General features: G+C 40.6%; 1 protein-coding gene across 1 annotated transcript; it reads left to right on the top strand.

Annotated features, from left to right (window-relative positions):
- The first annotated feature begins 1,614 nt into the window (after positions 1–1,614).
- Positions 1,615–14,168, top strand: LOC137331099 (uncharacterized). Its single transcript, XM_067994701.1, has 4 exons — positions 1,615–1,932; positions 3,862–3,906; positions 8,804–8,955; positions 10,720–14,168. Exons 1-4 carry the CDS (start codon positions 1,860–1,862, stop codon positions 14,038–14,040), a joined length of 3,591 nt encoding a protein of 1,196 aa, XP_067850802.1. The 5' UTR covers positions 1,615–1,859; the 3' UTR covers positions 14,041–14,168.
- The last annotated feature ends 4,483 nt before the right edge of the window (positions 14,169–18,651 follow it).

Genomic DNA, 18,651 nt, shown 5'->3' with positions numbered 1-18,651 from the left:
GAGCATGATTAAAGCTTCTCTAGAATTGCTAATTTTGTTCTGAGAAACCTCTGCAGCTAGCTTTACATTTCATCCTAGGTCACATCCATTTAAACAGAGATACTTTCAATTCTCATAGTAATAGTATTAATTTAATAATATAACATCTTATTAAATTCCAGGTCCCATGAGAGCTCAGCAAGTTTATCCAGGAAGGTTGCCATGTTTGATCCTTGCTCTATCCTGAGTTAGCTGATCTCGGCGACAGTGGTGGTAGTGACAATTGGCCTCTGCATCCCTGGGTTTTAGAAGGGAAATCAGCAAGGTTTTGCACTCCTAAATGCTGTCCAGTGGCTCCTGCTAGAAGTGTGGACATTTAGTGAGGACAGGATTGGGCTTAGCTATAGTGTCCCCCCTGCAGAAGAATAGCCTTCTGACGGTCACTGTCAAAACTCAAGTGAATAATGGCCATTTGGAAAAGGGAGTAGAGGGTACCATACCATCCAGCGAGGGGCCGATGCCTTTACTCGAGGAAGAGAGAACATTTGCAAAAAATAGATCAAGTATATAGCACATCTGTAATTATCCAGTGCACATCAAGTAAAATCTGATCATTCTCTCCAGTGCAGCATTATATGGTAGATGTATAGCTCAGAATAAATTTCTGGACAGGATCAACTTAACAGAGGAGGTGACATTTGAGAGCAAAATTTTGGTTTACTGGGGTACTTGCAGTGCTGACTCCCACGTCAGTGCCACTCAGCTGGTAGCAAGACTAGAGCACACTTGTCAGATTCACTAAGACTGGCTGCTGGGCTGACACGGTTTAAAAAAAACGAGTCTCCCTGGCCACCATCTTGTTTTCTTTTCATTCTCGGGATGTGAGCATTGCTGGCAAGACCGGCATTTATTGCCCATCCCAGATTGCCTTTAAGAAGGTGGCGGTGGGTCTTCTTCTTGAACTGTTACAGTCCATGTGGTGAAGGTGCTTCCAAAATGCTAAATGAGAGTTCCAGGATTTTGACCCATTGACAAAGAATCTTAACAAATCAGGGTCACTTGCCTTGAATTGTTGCTGGCTGTACAAAACTCTCACGTCACAAGCCGACAATGATACCCCTCCTAAATCCAATATAAAAGCAGATTAAAATGTTTTAGTGATAGAGAAGTTAGATCAGTGCAGTGCGTTATTGCTTGATATGCAAGTTCTGATACAGATGTGCTGGGAATGGTTCCCTCTATTAATAGATAAACTTATTTTATTTTTTAAAAAGTACACAAAATATACTCTGATTTCCATAGATAACATTGTTGATTGGGTAGAGGGGTGAACAAAGATGTCTCCAGGTTTCAGGAATTTTAAATTATGAGGAAAGTTTGAAAAAGTAGGGCTTGTTTTCTTCGACCTGCTTTATGTTTTCAAAATTAGGAAGGGATCCAGTCAAATAGTTCACTGTGGTGAAGAGTGCAGACAACAAGGAAAAAGGTTCAAACTGAGTAATAAGAAGGGAGACTGGGCTGAATATTTTCATCTGAATAATAGAGTTTTGGAATAAGTTACCAGGGATGGTTGTTGAAGTGGATAGTATAAATAAGATCAAGGGACAATTAGATGCATTTCTGGAGAGAGAAGAGGTTAATGGAGATGATGAGAAAGTGGAGTTGATTTGTGGAAAAGGGATAGGCTTATGGCCTTTTCCTATTCCTAAACATTCTTATGTAATCGACTGGATCTGTAATTTTCTTACAGTTGGTAAAAGGGATGTTATTAATCTCAGATTGTGCATGGAAATGTGCCATCAATTTGCACTCAACATCACAAGAGGCAATTATACACATCTTTTATTGTGTTTTTCCACAGTATGTACAGGTGTTAAAATATGGGCTGCACAAAGGGGAACGTGTTCTCTTTGATCCTGACCACTGTGGTTCTAATCGTCTTGTTCTTACCCGGTGAGTGGAATTATTTAACTACTTTTAATATTTTATTAGAGATTTTCTATTTTCTTCTTGCATTTATGGTGATTAAATGATTCACATCTGCACTACATCTGGCAGAATATCCAAATTGTTCTTATTTCAAAGCCGATTGATGATATTAAATTAGCAAATATGGCAATACACGTGTATGCAAAATTATACTGACTTGCAATCAGTTTTCTTTTGTACGATACCATATTTGCCTTCTGATTTTTTTTTCTCTCTCTTTAGAAAACGGCCATGGCTGTTCTTTAGTACTTTACCTTGCTAGCCTAGCTGTCATGAGAACTCATTGTGGAAAGTCATGTTGGGAGAGTGGATCCATGTCCTACCACACTCAATATAAGTACATCAGTGGACTACATCACTGGCGTACCTAAAATGAAGACATGTTTAATGTTTCTGTGGAATGTATTCTGCACTATATTCCATAAAATCAACATTTTAGGAACAAAAATATGATTAAAACTATACAGGAGTGGAACAAAGATTCTTTGTCCCACAGTTCATTCATTGAAATGTCTAACAATTTTTTAAAATGGGGAGAAAGTTGGTAACACAAGTTACAGAGCAATGGGTTCCTGATTAGTTGGTCACTGGTTCTGGTTCCGGTTCCATTTTGGTTCACCAGTCACTGCTAGAAGTAACCCTGTGATAATACTAATGTCCAGACTGTCTCATATTGACATGGAACCAAATACAATTCTATAATTTATCCATAAAATAATGAAAATAAAAATATTCTGGAATATAATCTATATTGTTTATCAACTGCCAAATTGCTGCAACGAAACATTGTTAAACTAGTCATCTGTGATGTTATGCACCTACAAGTCACTTGTCACAATGCCTGATCTACGCAACTGCCATTTTATTACCCCCAGTATGTAACAGCAAAAAAACTACATTATTTAATTGGGGGAAAACCCTATTTACTATATAATATGTATGTATTATATATGAATATAAATCCCTTGGAATGGGTTAAAGTATGTACTGTGAATCAATCTCACGGTTGAGATGACCTTGACAAGCCAGTAACTATGTTAATGATACTAACTAAACTCCTCAACAAAATTACAGCTTTGTAGCAAACTCCCAGTTATTTTTTTATTATTATTCATTCTTGGGATGTGGGCGTTGCTAGCAAGGCCAGCATTTATTGCCTATCCCTAGTTGCCCTTGAGAAGTTGGTGGTGAGCAGCCTTCTTGAACCGTTGCAGTCTGTGAGGTAAAGATACTCCCACTTTGCTGTTAGATAAGGAGTTTCAGGATTTTGACCGAGTGATTGTTCTATGCATTGTGCTGTACATTGCTCCAGTTCAATTTAACCACTTTTCAATACTGCAAATTTTCAGCAAGTAAAATTTTAGGTGTTATGTGACAGGAAATATGCATATTATTGAAACTAAATCAAACCAAAATGAAAATACTATTTAAGGACTGGATTCTTAAATTTGCAGAGAGAAAAAAAAGAGTAAAACAGAGACAATGGTTTGCCCGAGTTGTCTTGTGAATCAGCTTTGAATCATTATAAAACATTATCTTTTTTTGTTGCTAAGCAAATTTTTTAAAATAGAAATATGGAATAAACATGCAGAACTCCTTACTAGTAGATTCTAGAAGGTTTTATTTCTATAATGCTTTGGGCATATTGGATTAGCTTTGTAGTTTGAGGCCTGGCTTTCCATTTGGTCACATTAACAACCAACTCCTGCTGATTTTAGTTTTGGGACTAAAGACCTAAAGTGTTTGAAGATTAATCCACTAAAATACCACCTGTAGTACTGCAATACGAGGATCCCACTGTGTGCACAGAACGTCCTGTTTAGCAGGTAGTCGTTTTGCCCTTGTTCTTTCAGTCTGTCACATCTGGTTTGCCTTTTTGCTGTTCTCTTTCAGACACGCTGGAGGCTAACGTGCTGCGCCAGCTCTTTAAAAGGGATGGTAAGTAGCCCGCTGCATGCTAATAGAACGCAGCAAGAAGCATCTGCGCAGCTAGCAATTACCGAGTTTGTTTTCTTTCTAGTAAAATACCTGTATTACTTAAAGCAGCAGGTTAGAGGATTCCCCCGATGGCACAGTCGGTAGCTGCACTGCCTGATGTGGTATTAAGCCATACCGAGCGGGTAGGTCTCGGGTTTGATCTCTGCCCTGTGATCAGTTAGCTGATCATTGCTGGAATGTATATATGAGCAGTATAATTACCCTCAGTATACTAAGCAAGGGGGGAAAATAATCAACCAGGATTCCTGCTATCTTCACTATCCAGTTACCCCTGCTGGAAATCAATTTGATGTAATTCTTCCCACTGCCCCCCCGCCCCCCCGCCACTCCCAGTGCAAGTCAAATAGCTTGCTGATGATCTCTAAGCTGAGACGTCAAGAACAGCCACTCTCGGGCGAGGTAGTGGAATGGTGGTCGAGCCCACGGAACAGCCCTTCAACCTGAGTCACTGCCTTTAGGGGTGGGGGTGGGGGGGTGGAGAAATAGGAAACTTAAAAAATAAAACTGCCAGCCTGCCACTCAGCTTTCATTATCGAGTATTAACTTGTATTGTGCTTTTTCCATTTTCAATTTTAAATATAGCATTATTGTTACTATTAATAAAGTACTATTTTAAATGGGTCATAGTTAAAATCTGGGGAGTTTAATGGGTTTGACAGTGTACTTTGAATGTTTAAAAAAAAATCACATACTGTAAATTGACTGGCCACAACATAACCGGGCATCCTATATTCAAAATTAGTTTCTTTCTTGCCACTTTACGCTTCTGAGGGTGTTTATTATTTGTTGTGGTGTGGTTCCCTAGTTACCTGGCACCCTCTGGTACCTCACCCAGGTGGCCATTATTCATGTGTGGACATTGACCTTGCGTGTTGTGAACACTATTCGACCATGAGGTGAGATCACTCTCACCATCTGTAGAGCTGCACTTCTAGCAGAGAATGCTGGTTAATGAATAGCAGTGGGAACCTTGGTTGACTTTTCTCTCCCTGACCCAGTTGTAGCGACCCTACAACTAGTGAATAGATCAAGGAGTGAACTTGATCTGTGTGGTTCAGCCACTCACTGGATAGACACGATGAGCTATTGAGGGAACCACTTATTTATTTAAATTAGTATTTGTTTCTAAAATCGTTCCTTAAATGAAATTAATGAGTTTGTTTCACTTTCAATTACAATAAATTCTTTATTGTCCATAAATGGCATTGGTTGAGATCTTAAGTATCCTGAATAAAATTATGTCCTCGTGTTTTGAGACCAGTACCTACTTTTTGACTGGTATGAGCTGGCAGCACTGAGTTATACCGCTGTCTGTGCACCGCTTTGCTCTTGGAGAAAATGGAACTCTGCACATGAGCAGAGTTCTGATAACTGGTCTCCAAGTGGTGGTAGCATTTTTAGCGTAGAAAGTTTAAATATAAAGTTTAAGACGTTTGCTTCAGTTCTGTTAAAGTGAATTGTGCTGAAATCGTACTGCAGATTCTCCACTGATTTGCATTGTCACCACACAATCTGCAGTACGACCGGCACATTAAGTGAACACCCGCACCTGCTATATTCGCTGCTTATTGGAACAAAATTGTGAATTCTTCATGAGCTGAGATGCCTGAATGGCTTTCCTAATTACCTGCCAATAGTAAATATGTATGTCTGGCTGAAGATGGATATGATACCAGCCAGACACCACAGCAAATAGCCTTTATCGTGTCGATTTTTCCCTTAGTGGGAAGTTATGTTGTGCAGTATTCAGAGAACTAATAAAATAATCCCCATATGGGGAGGCAGATTGATTTTTGGATGGTGGCAGAATTCAGACTAAATATATTATCTAAATGCTTCATGGTTTATTTTCCTAATGTAATGGAGCCCTCAACTTTTAACTCTCCATAAAGGTCAAATCCTTCCAAGACTGGAATACTGTTCCCAAATCCGGAGAGGATCTTTCACCAGTTTTCTCACAATCTTGGACAGAATAAAGAAAAAGCTTGTCATCTGACAAGTAATCCTTCTCTCTCCTCCAGCATCCAATTTCTCTCTCTCTCTTGGTTGGCAACCTGTCCATGCTCTCACCATTGTATAAATACTACTATGGTTATATTCATCTGAACTATTTTCCTTTGTTCCTTCTAAATTCGAGAAACTCTTTCCTGCATGTTTCTCCTCCCTGCATCCCCCACTGTTGAAATCAACACTCTGTCCTCCTACTCCAACTCATTGGGCCAGATCTTGCTGGAAAAATAATGCGTGTTAACGACGCACGCCGTTATTAATGTGCAAATCGGCCAGCAAGTTCAGGGGATTAAGAGATACGGCGTGAGTTGTGAATCTCCAGAACTCGCTGGTCGATTTATGCCGCTCCACCTTTAGCTTCACACAAGGGCATCTCACCCTTAGCTTCCCCATTATTTTTAAGAATTTGCTGTATTTTCACATTAATTGCCCATTAAACTCGCCGTAGAAAGTTAAGTATGGTAATTAATAGTGTAAGTACCTTTTTAACAATGTGATAATTGTTAATGCAATGCCAATCAAACTCTCTGGCCCAGAAATTGAACAATTTAAACTGTGGTAAATTGTTCTTAGAGATTTTTAAAATGTCAAGTTTTGAACTTCAACGATTTTTTTCTTATTTTTCCTTTCCATCTCTTTTTTTCTCTCTCATACTCCAACCTTTCTTTCCCACTCTTTATTTCTCTTACTGTACCTGATTTGACTCTAATTCTCCCATTCTAATGTACCCTTCTTCTCAGTCATTCCTCTGTTTCTTTCTCAATCCTCAAATCTCAATGGTTAAGGAGGTACACTGTTGGTCCCATCATTCACTGAGGTCCCAGATGCCCTGTTGCCCGTGCCACACTGTTTATCAGCTCACACTTCCAGCAAGTTACGGCGCAAACATGTTTTGAGCTAATGGGTGCAGAAAAAGGTCTAACTAACGGGGCACACTGCGAGATGCCCTGCTCCAGCAAGATCCAGTCCATACTTTCCCAGCACTTCAAGACTGAAACTTTTCCATCCTGCAGTCTTCCTTTCCTCCTACAATTTGTAGTATTTTAAAACTCAAATCTGGCATCACCTAACTACTACTTCCTGTTTCACTCCCTCTTTTTTTAAAATCTTGGTGGTATTCTGTATTTGAGCCTTGGCCTTTCACTTAGGTTTTCTTAATAAAAATAAACTTCAGATCCCTGCATCAATATTTAAGCCTTGGTTCGGTGGCAGCAGTCTTGCCTCTGAATAATAAGGTCATGAGCACACAACCTAGGCTAACCTAACAATCAGTGTAGTACTGAGAGAGTTCTCCAATGTCGGAGATGCCCTCTTTCAGATGAGACATTAAACCGAGGCCCTCTCGGGTGGGTGTAAAATATCCAATGGCACTATTCGAAGAAGGGCAGAGGATTTCTACCAGTATCCTGGCCAACATTTATCCCTCAACCAACACCACCAAAAGCAGATTATCTGGCCATTTATCTCATTGCTGTTTGTGGGACCTTGCTGTGTGCAATTTTGATTGCCACGTTTCCCTACATTTACAACAGTAACTAAACTTCAAAAGTACTTCACTGTGCAGCGCTTTGGGATCTCCTGAGATCTTAAAAGACACTCTATAAATGCATGCTCTTTCTTTTCTTTCTTGCATTCACATTTTTAATCAGCTTGAAGCCTTTTATTGCATACACTACAGTCATTACTACATTCTGTAATTGCAATACATTTACTGGTGATCATAATTGAATTTTGAGTATTTGTGGTTTATAATTATGAAAACTAGACTATAGGAAAATTGGGTTTTATTCAAAATTACTGAGAAAGGTGCAATTGTCTGGGTGTGAATAGTACAAAAATGTTTCTTTCCAGGCATTAAGAGGACTGTAAAACAACTGGACTTATAAAACAAATGTGATTATGTTTAAATAGAACTACAAAATAATTGAAATGAACGTCAGTTGGAGGACAATAGGTGTGGAAATAAAATGTTTTAGTAGAAAGGTCAATAAATTACTGCAATAAATGTCTACGTTAAGGTAATGTTTGAGCTTGTTTACATGCTGATGCATTGGCTAATGTCAGAACAATTTGCACAGAGGTATGACGGAAATTGTGTCTTGAAATTCAGATTGGCTGTGTTTGGCTGAGGAGCTTTCATCTGTTAGACTGTAACAGTAGGCAAACTTTACTGGAGTCATAGAAGGAGGCCATTCCGCCCATCATGCCTGTGCTGGCTCTTTGAAAGAGTTATCCAATTAGTCCCGCTCTCCTGCTCTTTCCCCATAGTGAGAAAGTTACTATTGAATCTGCTTCTACCACCCTTTTAGGCAGTGCATTCCAGATCATCATAACTCGCTGCGTAAAAAAATTCTCCTCATCTCCCCCTCGTTCTTGTGCCAATTATCTTAAATCTGTGTCCTTTGTGATGACACATTTAATTTCAAATGAAACCTCTTTCATTACAATATGAAGCATTGTAAAGACAAGAATAGAAATGGGGCTTGGTGTTTTGAAATTCTGTTATAATCAGAACATGATATAAAACAGTGTAGTAACAATAAGAGTGACATGGTATTGCAACAGGTCCACTATTGCAGTTTAGAACATTTTATTTAGGGATCAGTGCTGGGACAAAGCAGTATTATTAAAATAATTTATTTTAAATAAGTGCACAGGTTGCAGTGCTCCTCCTTAATTTTAAATTTAATTTTCACCAATGGGGAAGTCTGATTTAACCAAAACTTGTGAAGAGGGAAACCACAGATCTGATTTGCCAGAGTTGGTGGGCTGTGGCAAAATTAGCTGTCGTGATTTCAGCCATTTTCATGTTTTCTGTTTTCTCCAGTTGTTGAAGAGAAAATTACTGTGGAGCCCAAAGAAGCAACAAACTTCTTAAGCAAACTGACGCGTTCTAAACGAAATACCAAACGGTATCGACAGTACCCAGATTTCTGGAATTGGTACCAGCATTTCTCAAATATTGGATTTGATGAAGGAGTAAGTACCCATTATTCTGGTGAAAGAGGGATTTATGCATGAAAAATGGCCATATTTACCAATCAGATGGAATTATGAAACAATAAATGACCTTAAGCCAAATAACCACATTGATCTGTTTAATCTAAAAGCACATACTGAAATTTATGGACTTCACATCTGTGTTGTCTTTTTTTCAGATGACAAACTATGAAAGCAGTTCATAAGTAATCTTTTGGTAATTATCTTTGTATGGAATTTCCCTATAATCTAATAGAAATCTTTTTCGGGCGAATCTGGAATAATGATGCCATCAAGGGATATTACTATCCCCAGTGAATGCTATTGATACTTTTAAAGCCGATTATTGGACACCAAGGTCGCCATAGATGTACTAGCCCTGTTGATGATAGATCACATTAAAAGAAAAATTAAAAAATATTGGCACATAACATGTCAGCAGATCTTAATGCTTATAATTATATACCATGTTTTTTCAATTTTTATGGGAAGACTTTATTTTTTTCAATAAAGTCAAATGTTTCAAGATGTGACATTGGGTGACCTATTGAATGTTGTAATTTGAGACTGTTATCAATATACCTACCCCAATGAGGTGAAGCAGTGGAGATCTTTCACTGTAGTAGGATATTTTAAAATATGGCTTGTTGTTAAATTTGTCTCTGTGGTAATGTTACAATGGAACCTCATTCATCTTTTGGCATTAGCCTCTACGTGGTTTAAAGATTCCAAAAAAGGGACTTCTCCTGGCCAACATTCTTCCCTCAACCAATATCATTGGAAACAGATTAACTCCTCATGCATCTCACTGCTGTTTGTGGGACCATTCAGTGTGCAAAATGGCTGCCATATAGCAACAGTACCTGCAGAGTGTAATTCATTCTTTGTGAAGCCTTTTGGGACACTTCTGAGAGATATATAAATAAATAGTTTCTTTCTTTCTGCCTTCTGCTGTAACATTTTTTCCTTTAGCCCTAGCTGCAGTAAACAGAACATTAAGCCAACAAGTAAATCCCTTTTTTACAGATTGACTCCAACTACCCACCTTCTCACCATAAAGCTCTATTCTCTCTCTTTGTCCATAGAGTATCTAATTGCCTCTTGGGTGCATTTAAACAGTACACTTCCATGGTCTTCTCTGATAACTTACTCCACGGCACCACAATTTTTTGGATGAAAAATCTTGCCCAACTGGCTAGTTCCTAATTTTTAACTTGTGTCTTCCTAATTATTTGAGCCCTTTGCCATAGTGAACAATTTGATTGGATCAACTTTGTTAAGTCTCTTCATAATTTTGAAAATTTCAATTAGGTCACCTCAAAGTCTCCCCTTTTCCAAAGGAAAAAGCCCAATTTACCTAGAAGTTAATTTAAGTTTATAGGAATTCAAACTTCAACAGGTTGAGTATTCTGTTTTAACATGGTGGTTTCCTAATCTCAACTGGGCTGCCAGAGAGGTGAACTAAGCTGAACTGAGGTGCTTCCCAGTAGAAGAAGCAAGCCAACCACACAAGCACTCTCGCGTACCTCCTGGCCATTGGTTTAAGAGGGGAAATGGCTTGCTGAACCTCCTGGTTGAGGGGCAGTATGTGACACACGAAAACCTAAAGTGGAGAATAAGGAAATTATGAATTGCAATCTATCAAAGAAGATTTTTTTTTTGCCAGTACCTACCTTTAGTAATAAGGAAGTGTAAAATGTGCCACAATTTTGCAGCAGTCCCTGTTATCCACCACTATTTCCATTTCACTTACTCGTTTTGCAGATACATGAAATGGACAAAGTTTATCTACAATACCTTCAAGCCAAGAACAGAGATGAGTCCCGTCAGTCGTATCAAGCATACCTGCAGCGTATACGTGAAGAGGAATGTGACACAAAAAAAGATCCCAATTGTCAGCCAACTGTTGATCACAAGCAAGTAGCTTATACTCAGAAGCAATGTGACCCATACAGAGACCCACATTGCAGAACCGAAACATACCCTTGTGATCCACAGAAAGATCCGTACTGCAGAACTGATAAGTACCCTTGTGATTCACGGAAAGATCCATACTGTCGAACCGAAACATACTCTTGTGATCCACAGAAAGATCCATACTGCAGAACCGAAACATATTCTTGTGATCCACAGAAAGATCCATACTGTAGAACCGAAACGTACCCTTGTGATCCTCAGAAAGATCCATACTGCAGAACCGAAACATACGCTTGTGATCCACAGAAAGATCCATACTGTAGAACTGATAAGTACCCTTGTGATCCACAGAAAGATCCGCACTGCAGAACTGAAACATACCCTTGTGATCCACAGAAAGATCCATACTGCAGAACTGAAGCTTGTGACCCATACAAAAACCCCCAATGCAGATCCCAGGGACAGTCATGTGATCCCCAGAAAGATCCTTACTGTAGCCCTGAATCATCTTCTAAACACACTCCTTCAGCGTTTTTTGCTTGTGATCCACGTTATGATGCAAAATGTTACCAACAATCCCTCACTTATGAACAATATGCTCAGTTAGTAAACCAGTATTGTAATCCATATGATCCAAACAATCCACACTGTATAGCACTGGTTGCCTATCTGCAGCAAGCATGTGACCCATACGGAGACCCTAACTGCTTTCCAAGAACAAGGAAAGAAACACGTTCCACATATCCTGCCTGTGACACTGCAAAGGATCCATATTGTCGCTCCGCTGTACCTGCATATAAAAATCCATATGATTGTGATCCATACTATGATCGCAACTGTCAATCGGCATATCATCCTAAAGATGAGCCTGCACCAGACTCTGAATGTGACCCCAGATATGACCCGTATTGTAGTCCTGATAGCTCTGCATATGGTGGTAAGAATGAATTTGAATGTGACCCATATCATGACCTCAACTGTCGACAAAATGTGAAATCTATTGACCAAGGTGTTCAAGACCCTGATTGTGATCCTGAGTATGATCGGAACTGTCATAGGCCTCAATCTGTGTACAAAGGTAAAACAAAGGAAGGTTATGATTGTGACCTCTATTATCACCCAGACTGTTATCCAGTTCACGATTCTCAGCCAAGTGCTAGATGTGACCCATATGACCCCAACTGCCATCGAAATGAACAATATAATCGTGTACCTGACCACAACAGAAATTGTGATCCTGAACGTGACCCTCATTGTAATGAAAGAGCAGCCACAGAGAACTGTGACCCATACACTGATCCTTATTGTTATTATTCCCAATCTCGTACTAGCCAGCAAGAAAGAACAGCTACAGAGAACTGTGACCCTTACACTGATCCTCGTTGTTATTATTCCCAATCCCGTACTAGGGAGCAAGAAAGAAGAGCCACCGAGAACTGTGACCCATACACTGATCCTGAATGTTATTCCCAATCCCATACTAGGGAGCAAGAAAGAACAGCCACAGAGAATTGTGACCCATACACTGATCCTCGTTGTTATTATTCCCAATCCCGTACTAGGGAGCAAGAAAGGACAGCTACAGAGAATTGTGACCCTTACACCGATTCTGAGTGTTATTATTCCCAATCCCGTACTAGGGAGCAAGAAAGAACAGCCACAGAGAACTGTGACCCATACACCGATTCTGAGTGTTATTATTCCCAATCCCGTACTAGGGAGCAAGAAAGAAGAGCCACAGAGAACTGTGACCCATACACCGATCCTGAATGTTATTATTCCCAATCCCGTACTAGAGAGCAAGAAAGAACAGCCACAGAGAACTGTGACCCTTACACTGATCCTGAATGTTATTATTCCCAATCCCGTACTAGAGAGCAAGAAAGAACAGCCACAGAGAACTGTGACCCTTACACTGATCCTGAATGTTATTATCCCCAATCCCGTACTAGGGAGCAAGAAAGAACAGCCACAGAGAACTGTGACCCTTACACTGACCCTGAATGTTATTATTCCCAATCCCGTACTAGAGAACAAGAAAGAACAGCCACAGAGAACTGTGACCCATACACTGATCCTCGTTGTTATTATTCCCAATCCCGTATTAGGGAGCAAGAAAGAACAGCTACAGAGAATTGTGACCCTTACACTGATCCTGAATGTTATTATTCCCAATCCCGTACTAGGGAGCAAGAAAGAACAGCTACAGAGAATTGTGACCCATACACTGATCCTGAATGTTATTATTCCCAATCCCGTACTCGGGAGCAAGAAAGAACAGCTACAGAGCCCTGTGACCCTTACACTGATCCTGAATGTTATTATTCCCAATCCCGTACTAGGGAGCAAGAAAGAACAGCCACAGAGAATTGTGACCCATACACTGATCCTGAATGTTATTATTCCCAATCCCGTACTAGGGAGCAAGAAAGAACAGCCATGGAGAATTGTGATCCAAATGTTGACCCTTATTGCGACAGATCCCAATCCCACATTAATGAACAATCGCATGGCAGAACAGCCACAGAAGATTGTGACCCAAATTATGATCCAAACTGTCACAAACAGACAACGAATTCAAATGACTCCGACCGTGAGTGTAACCCTGACCATGACCCTAACTGCAGTAACAGTCTCTCCCACACCAGTGAAAGAGCACAAGCCGAAGATTGTGACCCATATGACCCTTACTGTGGTAGAGAGACAACGGACTCTCGTCAACCAGAGCACAGCTGTAACCCTAACTATGATCCTGACTGCCGCACCTCTCAATCTCACGGCGGTGACCAAATGCACAGAGAAGATTGTGACCCATACTATGATTCCAATTGTCCCAATGAACGGGAGCATGTGTATGAGCCAGATTCTGACTGTGATCCTGACTATGATCTTGAATGCCGCATGCAACGATTCACCATTACAGATGGAGAGCTTGACTCCCAAGATACTAGCCGTTATGAAATTATCTGTGATCCAGACCTTGAATCTCCGTGTCCTTATGAGAATGATATTAATGATGTGACGAGATCTTATGATCAATATCACCATGTATATGACCCTTACAGTGCAGGGTACGAAGAACAATATCAAGGTGATCAGGAGACTCACCATGTAACTGAAAATGAAGATGATTCTCAAGGAAATCCAACTGCCTCTGAAGATAATTAAATTTACTTAACCTTTTACCTTTGGGAGAAAGGTATTTGTGATGGCTTTATTCTTATTGTATGCCTTTGAATAATGTTAGAAAATTAAAGAGATGTGGGTCTAAGATACTGGTCTGAATAATTAAATAAAAGAACCCGTTTCCTACTATTTTGTGTCTGCCAACTGTTTTTAATGGAGTTCCTGAATGCAGCATACTTCAGTATGATCATCATAAACTGACATAACAGTAAGGTGTCAAAAGTTCAACCTTATTTCTTGGTCCTTCATAGACTTTACATTTACAACACTTAAATCATGTACAAATACATAGCAAGATTTTGATGACCTTTGACACTAGCTTTCATATGAAAAATGAAAAAGCATTTTTGTTTCATTGATCTTGTTTTTTGTGAGATATAAATATATTCAAATATTTGCATAATTTTCTTTCTGCACTGACAGGTCTAATATTTTATCCAACTAACCACTGCCATTCATTTTTAATTCTGTTATAACTGAAGCCCACTGATTGAATATAATTTGAACAGAAAGAGGTGATTAATCCCCTTTACTTCAATGGTTGTTGTGTCATCATATTTCTGACTATAAGAAAAATGAGAGAAAACTAAAATATATTGAGTATTATGTCCTGCGCAGATTATTCCTATTATTACAAAAAGGATATAGAGGCACTAGAGAAAGTGCAAAAATGATTTACAAGGATGATACCAGAACTGAGAGGTTATAACTATCAGGAAAGACTGAACAGGCTGGGGTTCTTTTCTCTAGAAAAGAGGAGGCTGAGGGGTGACCTAATAGAGGTCTTTAAAATAATGAAAGGGTTTGATAGGGTAGACGTAGAGAAGATATTTCCACTTGTGGGGGAGTTCAAAACTAGGGATCATTAATATAAGATAATTCACTAATAAATCCAATAAGGAATTCAGGAGAAACTACTTTACTCAGAGAGCGGTGAGAATGTGGAACTTGCTACCACAAGGAGCAGTTGAGGCGAATAGTATAGATGCCTTTAAGGGGAAGCTAGATAAGTACATGAGGGAGAAAAGAATAGAAGGATATGCTGATAGGGTGAGATGAAGTAGGTGTGGGAGGAGCATAAACACCGACATAGACCTGTTGGGCTGAATGGCCTGTTTCTGTGTTGTGAAATTCTCTGCAATTCAACATAGAATTTTACAGCACAGAGGGGAAGGAAGAGCGAGAGGGGGGAAGGAAGAGGAGGGAGGGTGGGTGGGAGGAAGAGGGAGGGAAGGGAAGGGAGTGAAGGCAGATGGAGGGGAAGGAAGGGGAGATGGAGAGGAAGGAAGGGAGAAAGGGAGGAGGCTAGGAAGAGGGAGGTGAGGGGGTAGGAAGAGGGAAGGGAGGGGTAGGAAGACAGGAGTAGGAGGGAGGGGGAGGAAGAGGGAGGACAGTGGTGGGGGGGGGGGAAGGAAGAGGGAGGGCATGTGGAAGGAAGAGGGAGGTGGCAAGGATGAGTGTAGGGAGGAGCAGGAAGAGGGATGGGGAAGGAAGAGGATGGAAGGAAGAGGGGGGGGAAGGAAGAGGGAGAGCAGGTGGGAAGATGGAAGGAAGATGAAGGGGAGATGGAAGAAGGAGGGGATGGGGGAAAGAAGGGAGGGGGAAGGAAGGGGGAGGGGGAAGAAGATGGTGGACGCAAGGATGAGGGAGGGGGAAGGAAAGAGCAGGACGAGGGAAAGGGGGAGGCGAAGAGTGGGAGAAGTAGAGCTTGCGAGAGGGAGCAGTCTGTTAAGGCAAGAACTCCGGTTCCCGTTCGGTGACTGAACGTTTTGCTGAGCTGCAGTTGATTGTTTCTTTAGCGCTTTTGGTCTCCCCCGTTGGAGCTTAAACCGCAAAAGTCCGAACAAGATTTGTTTATAAGCCAGAAAAATGCCCACCCTGATCCGCCGCGTATCTATAAATCAGTGACTAACAGTGCAGGACAGCAGCAGACGCTCCCCTGCCCTGCTGTGAATCACCAGGCGAGCCTGACGCTCCAGCCCGGACAGAGCTGAGTGTTACAGAGAACTGACGATCCCACCTGAATTTATACTCTACCCAGCAGAAAAAAATAGCCGTAGGAAGGGCAGTGGACGGCCCCTTGCATATGTTTTAAGAAGGACGGAGGCACAGGGCTCCATTGTGGCTGACCTCGCTGCAATCTGGAAGGATGCCGTACCAGCGGTATAACTCCAGTCTGCGAGCTGTACATTACACTCCACACATACCAGTCTGAGACCGGTACCAGCAGCTGCAGCACCGTTTAGAAGGGCCAGTGGACAGGTTTTATCTGATTCTGTTAACGGAGTGGGGGTGGGGTGAGAGGTGAAATGTGTGTAATACTTCATGATTTACAGACAATAATGATCAACAACTGTAACTACATACTCCTCTGTAAATGTGATAGAGGCTGTTTAGACCTTTGCATAGATGATGTTGCTAAGTCAGCGTGTGTGTTATTATTTGTAAAGTGGAACTGTCCATCTAGAAAAAGGTGTAAATGCTGGAAATCTGAACTAAGAACAGAGAATGCCAGAAATACACATCAGGTCAGACAGCATCTGTAAAGAGAAAAGACCGAACTGGTAAAGCGAACACATTGTAATTCCACAACCTGTCTTTTCCCTTTTACAGTTACTGACTGACCTAATGTGATATTTCCAGCATATTCTACTTTTAGATCAAATTGTCGACTGTTCAGTTCACTACTTTCCAAATCATTTGGTGCCCTCTGCTGCTCAGTGCAATCCACACAAATTCTTGAAGTAAATTAAATATATAAAACGTTCCCGGCGAACGAGACGTGGCTCGAAGACATTGTATATTTAATTTACTTCAAGAATTTGTTTTTGTTACTGAAGCAAAAAGCGTTTGCTGTCGATTTACCGATTACACTTTCTTCTGGATCAAATGAAAAAATTCTGGGCACAAATGTTGAATGATTTTGCCATTACTTTAAAGGGAAGAAAAGTCACCTTCTTTGTGTATTTGGGAGTTTGTTAGGGTTGCTGGTTCCTACAAAAGAACGGAACCTGTAACTGAGACTGTGTGTGTGTGTGTGTATGAAGGGGAGGAGGGAGAAAGAATGGAGTCACTGTTGGCTGTTCCTCACCTGGACTAAAAGCAGTTGAGTAGAATGCTTTGCAATGTTTATGGAAAAAATATTTCATGGTACTAATCTTATTGCCTCACATTTCCAAGCCTTTCTGTTGTGTTGGGATTTAGAGCAGCAGTGATTTTTCTGACAAACTATTTGCAACTGCACATACGCGATGAGTGTCGAACGATATAGTTTTACCATGAGATTAAAACAGAAAATATGCTGGAGATGCGCAGTATGTCTGTAATCATTAGACTAGGTGGTTAATATTTCAGGTGTAGACACTTTGTCAGCACTTGAAGCTGGAAAAGAAGTGAGTCCCTATATAGGATAGAACAAATTAAAAGGTCAGAACAACAGGTAGGGGGGTCAGGAATGTTGAGGATTGGTTTACGCCAATGCAGATTCTGAGCGAACCTAAGTAGCAGTGATCTGAGGGTATCCTGTGCTCCGTTTATTTTCTTCCCATGGAGACCTGCCTCCATTTGACATCTGCATGTAAAACAAAGAAACTATTCTGAAAACGGTGAGTTCCTGATCAGTCTTGGGGATTTGCCATCTAATGTTTGGCTACTGGGCCCTGGGACTAGGTCATGTTCTCTTAGAACATAGGAACATAGGAACAGGAGTAGGCCATTCAGCCCCTCGAGCCCCCTCGCCATTTGATAAGATCATGGCTGATCTATGATCTAACTCCATATACCTGTCTTTGGCCCATATCCCTTAATACCTTTGGTTGGCAAAAAGCGATCTATCTTCCTCTCACTTGGGGAATGATAAGTGGCATGAGGGTAGAAATGACCTTGCAAAAATGGTGAGGGATTAACATTCTGCAAGTTGATTGTCATTATCTTGTTCTGCTCGATGTGTTTTGGGGGGTTGTATGTTCCTAAAATGTTCCAAGATAAAATTAATACTTTGTTAAACTGTCAAACAGATGCATAGCTTTAAAGCATCACATAAGCCATAGATACGGGGGTGGTGCCAGAGGACTGGAGAATTGCAAATGTTACACCCTTGTTCAAAAAAGGGTGTAAGGATAAACCCAGCAACTACAGGCCAGTCAGTTTAACCTCAGTGGTGGGGAAACTTTTAGAAACAATAATCCGGGACAGAATTAACAGTCACTTGGACAAGTGTGGATTGATTAGGGAAAGCCAGCACGGACTTGTTAAAGACAAGTCATGTTTAACTAACTTGATGAAGTTTTTTGATGAGGTCACAGAGGGTCGATGAGGGCAGTGCAGTTGATGTGGTGTATATGGACTTTCAAAAGGCGTTTGATAAAGTGCCGCATAATAGGCTTATCATCAAGATTGAAGCCCATGGAATAAAGGGTCAGTAGCAGCAGGATACAGAATTGGCTAAGTAACAGGAAGCAGAGAGTAGTGGTGAATGGTTGTTTTTTGGACTAGGAGATGTACAATGGTGTTCCCTAGGGGTCGGTACTAGGCCCACTGCTTTTCTTGATATAAATAACTTGGACTTGGATGTACAGGGCACAATTTCCAAAT

Source organism: Heptranchias perlo, chromosome 13 (assembly GCF_035084215.1).
Source record: "Heptranchias perlo isolate sHepPer1 chromosome 13, sHepPer1.hap1, whole genome shotgun sequence".
Lineage (NCBI taxonomy): Eukaryota > Metazoa > Chordata > Chondrichthyes > Hexanchiformes > Hexanchidae > Heptranchias > Heptranchias perlo.
This window is presented reverse-complemented; position numbering and strand designations above follow the sequence as displayed.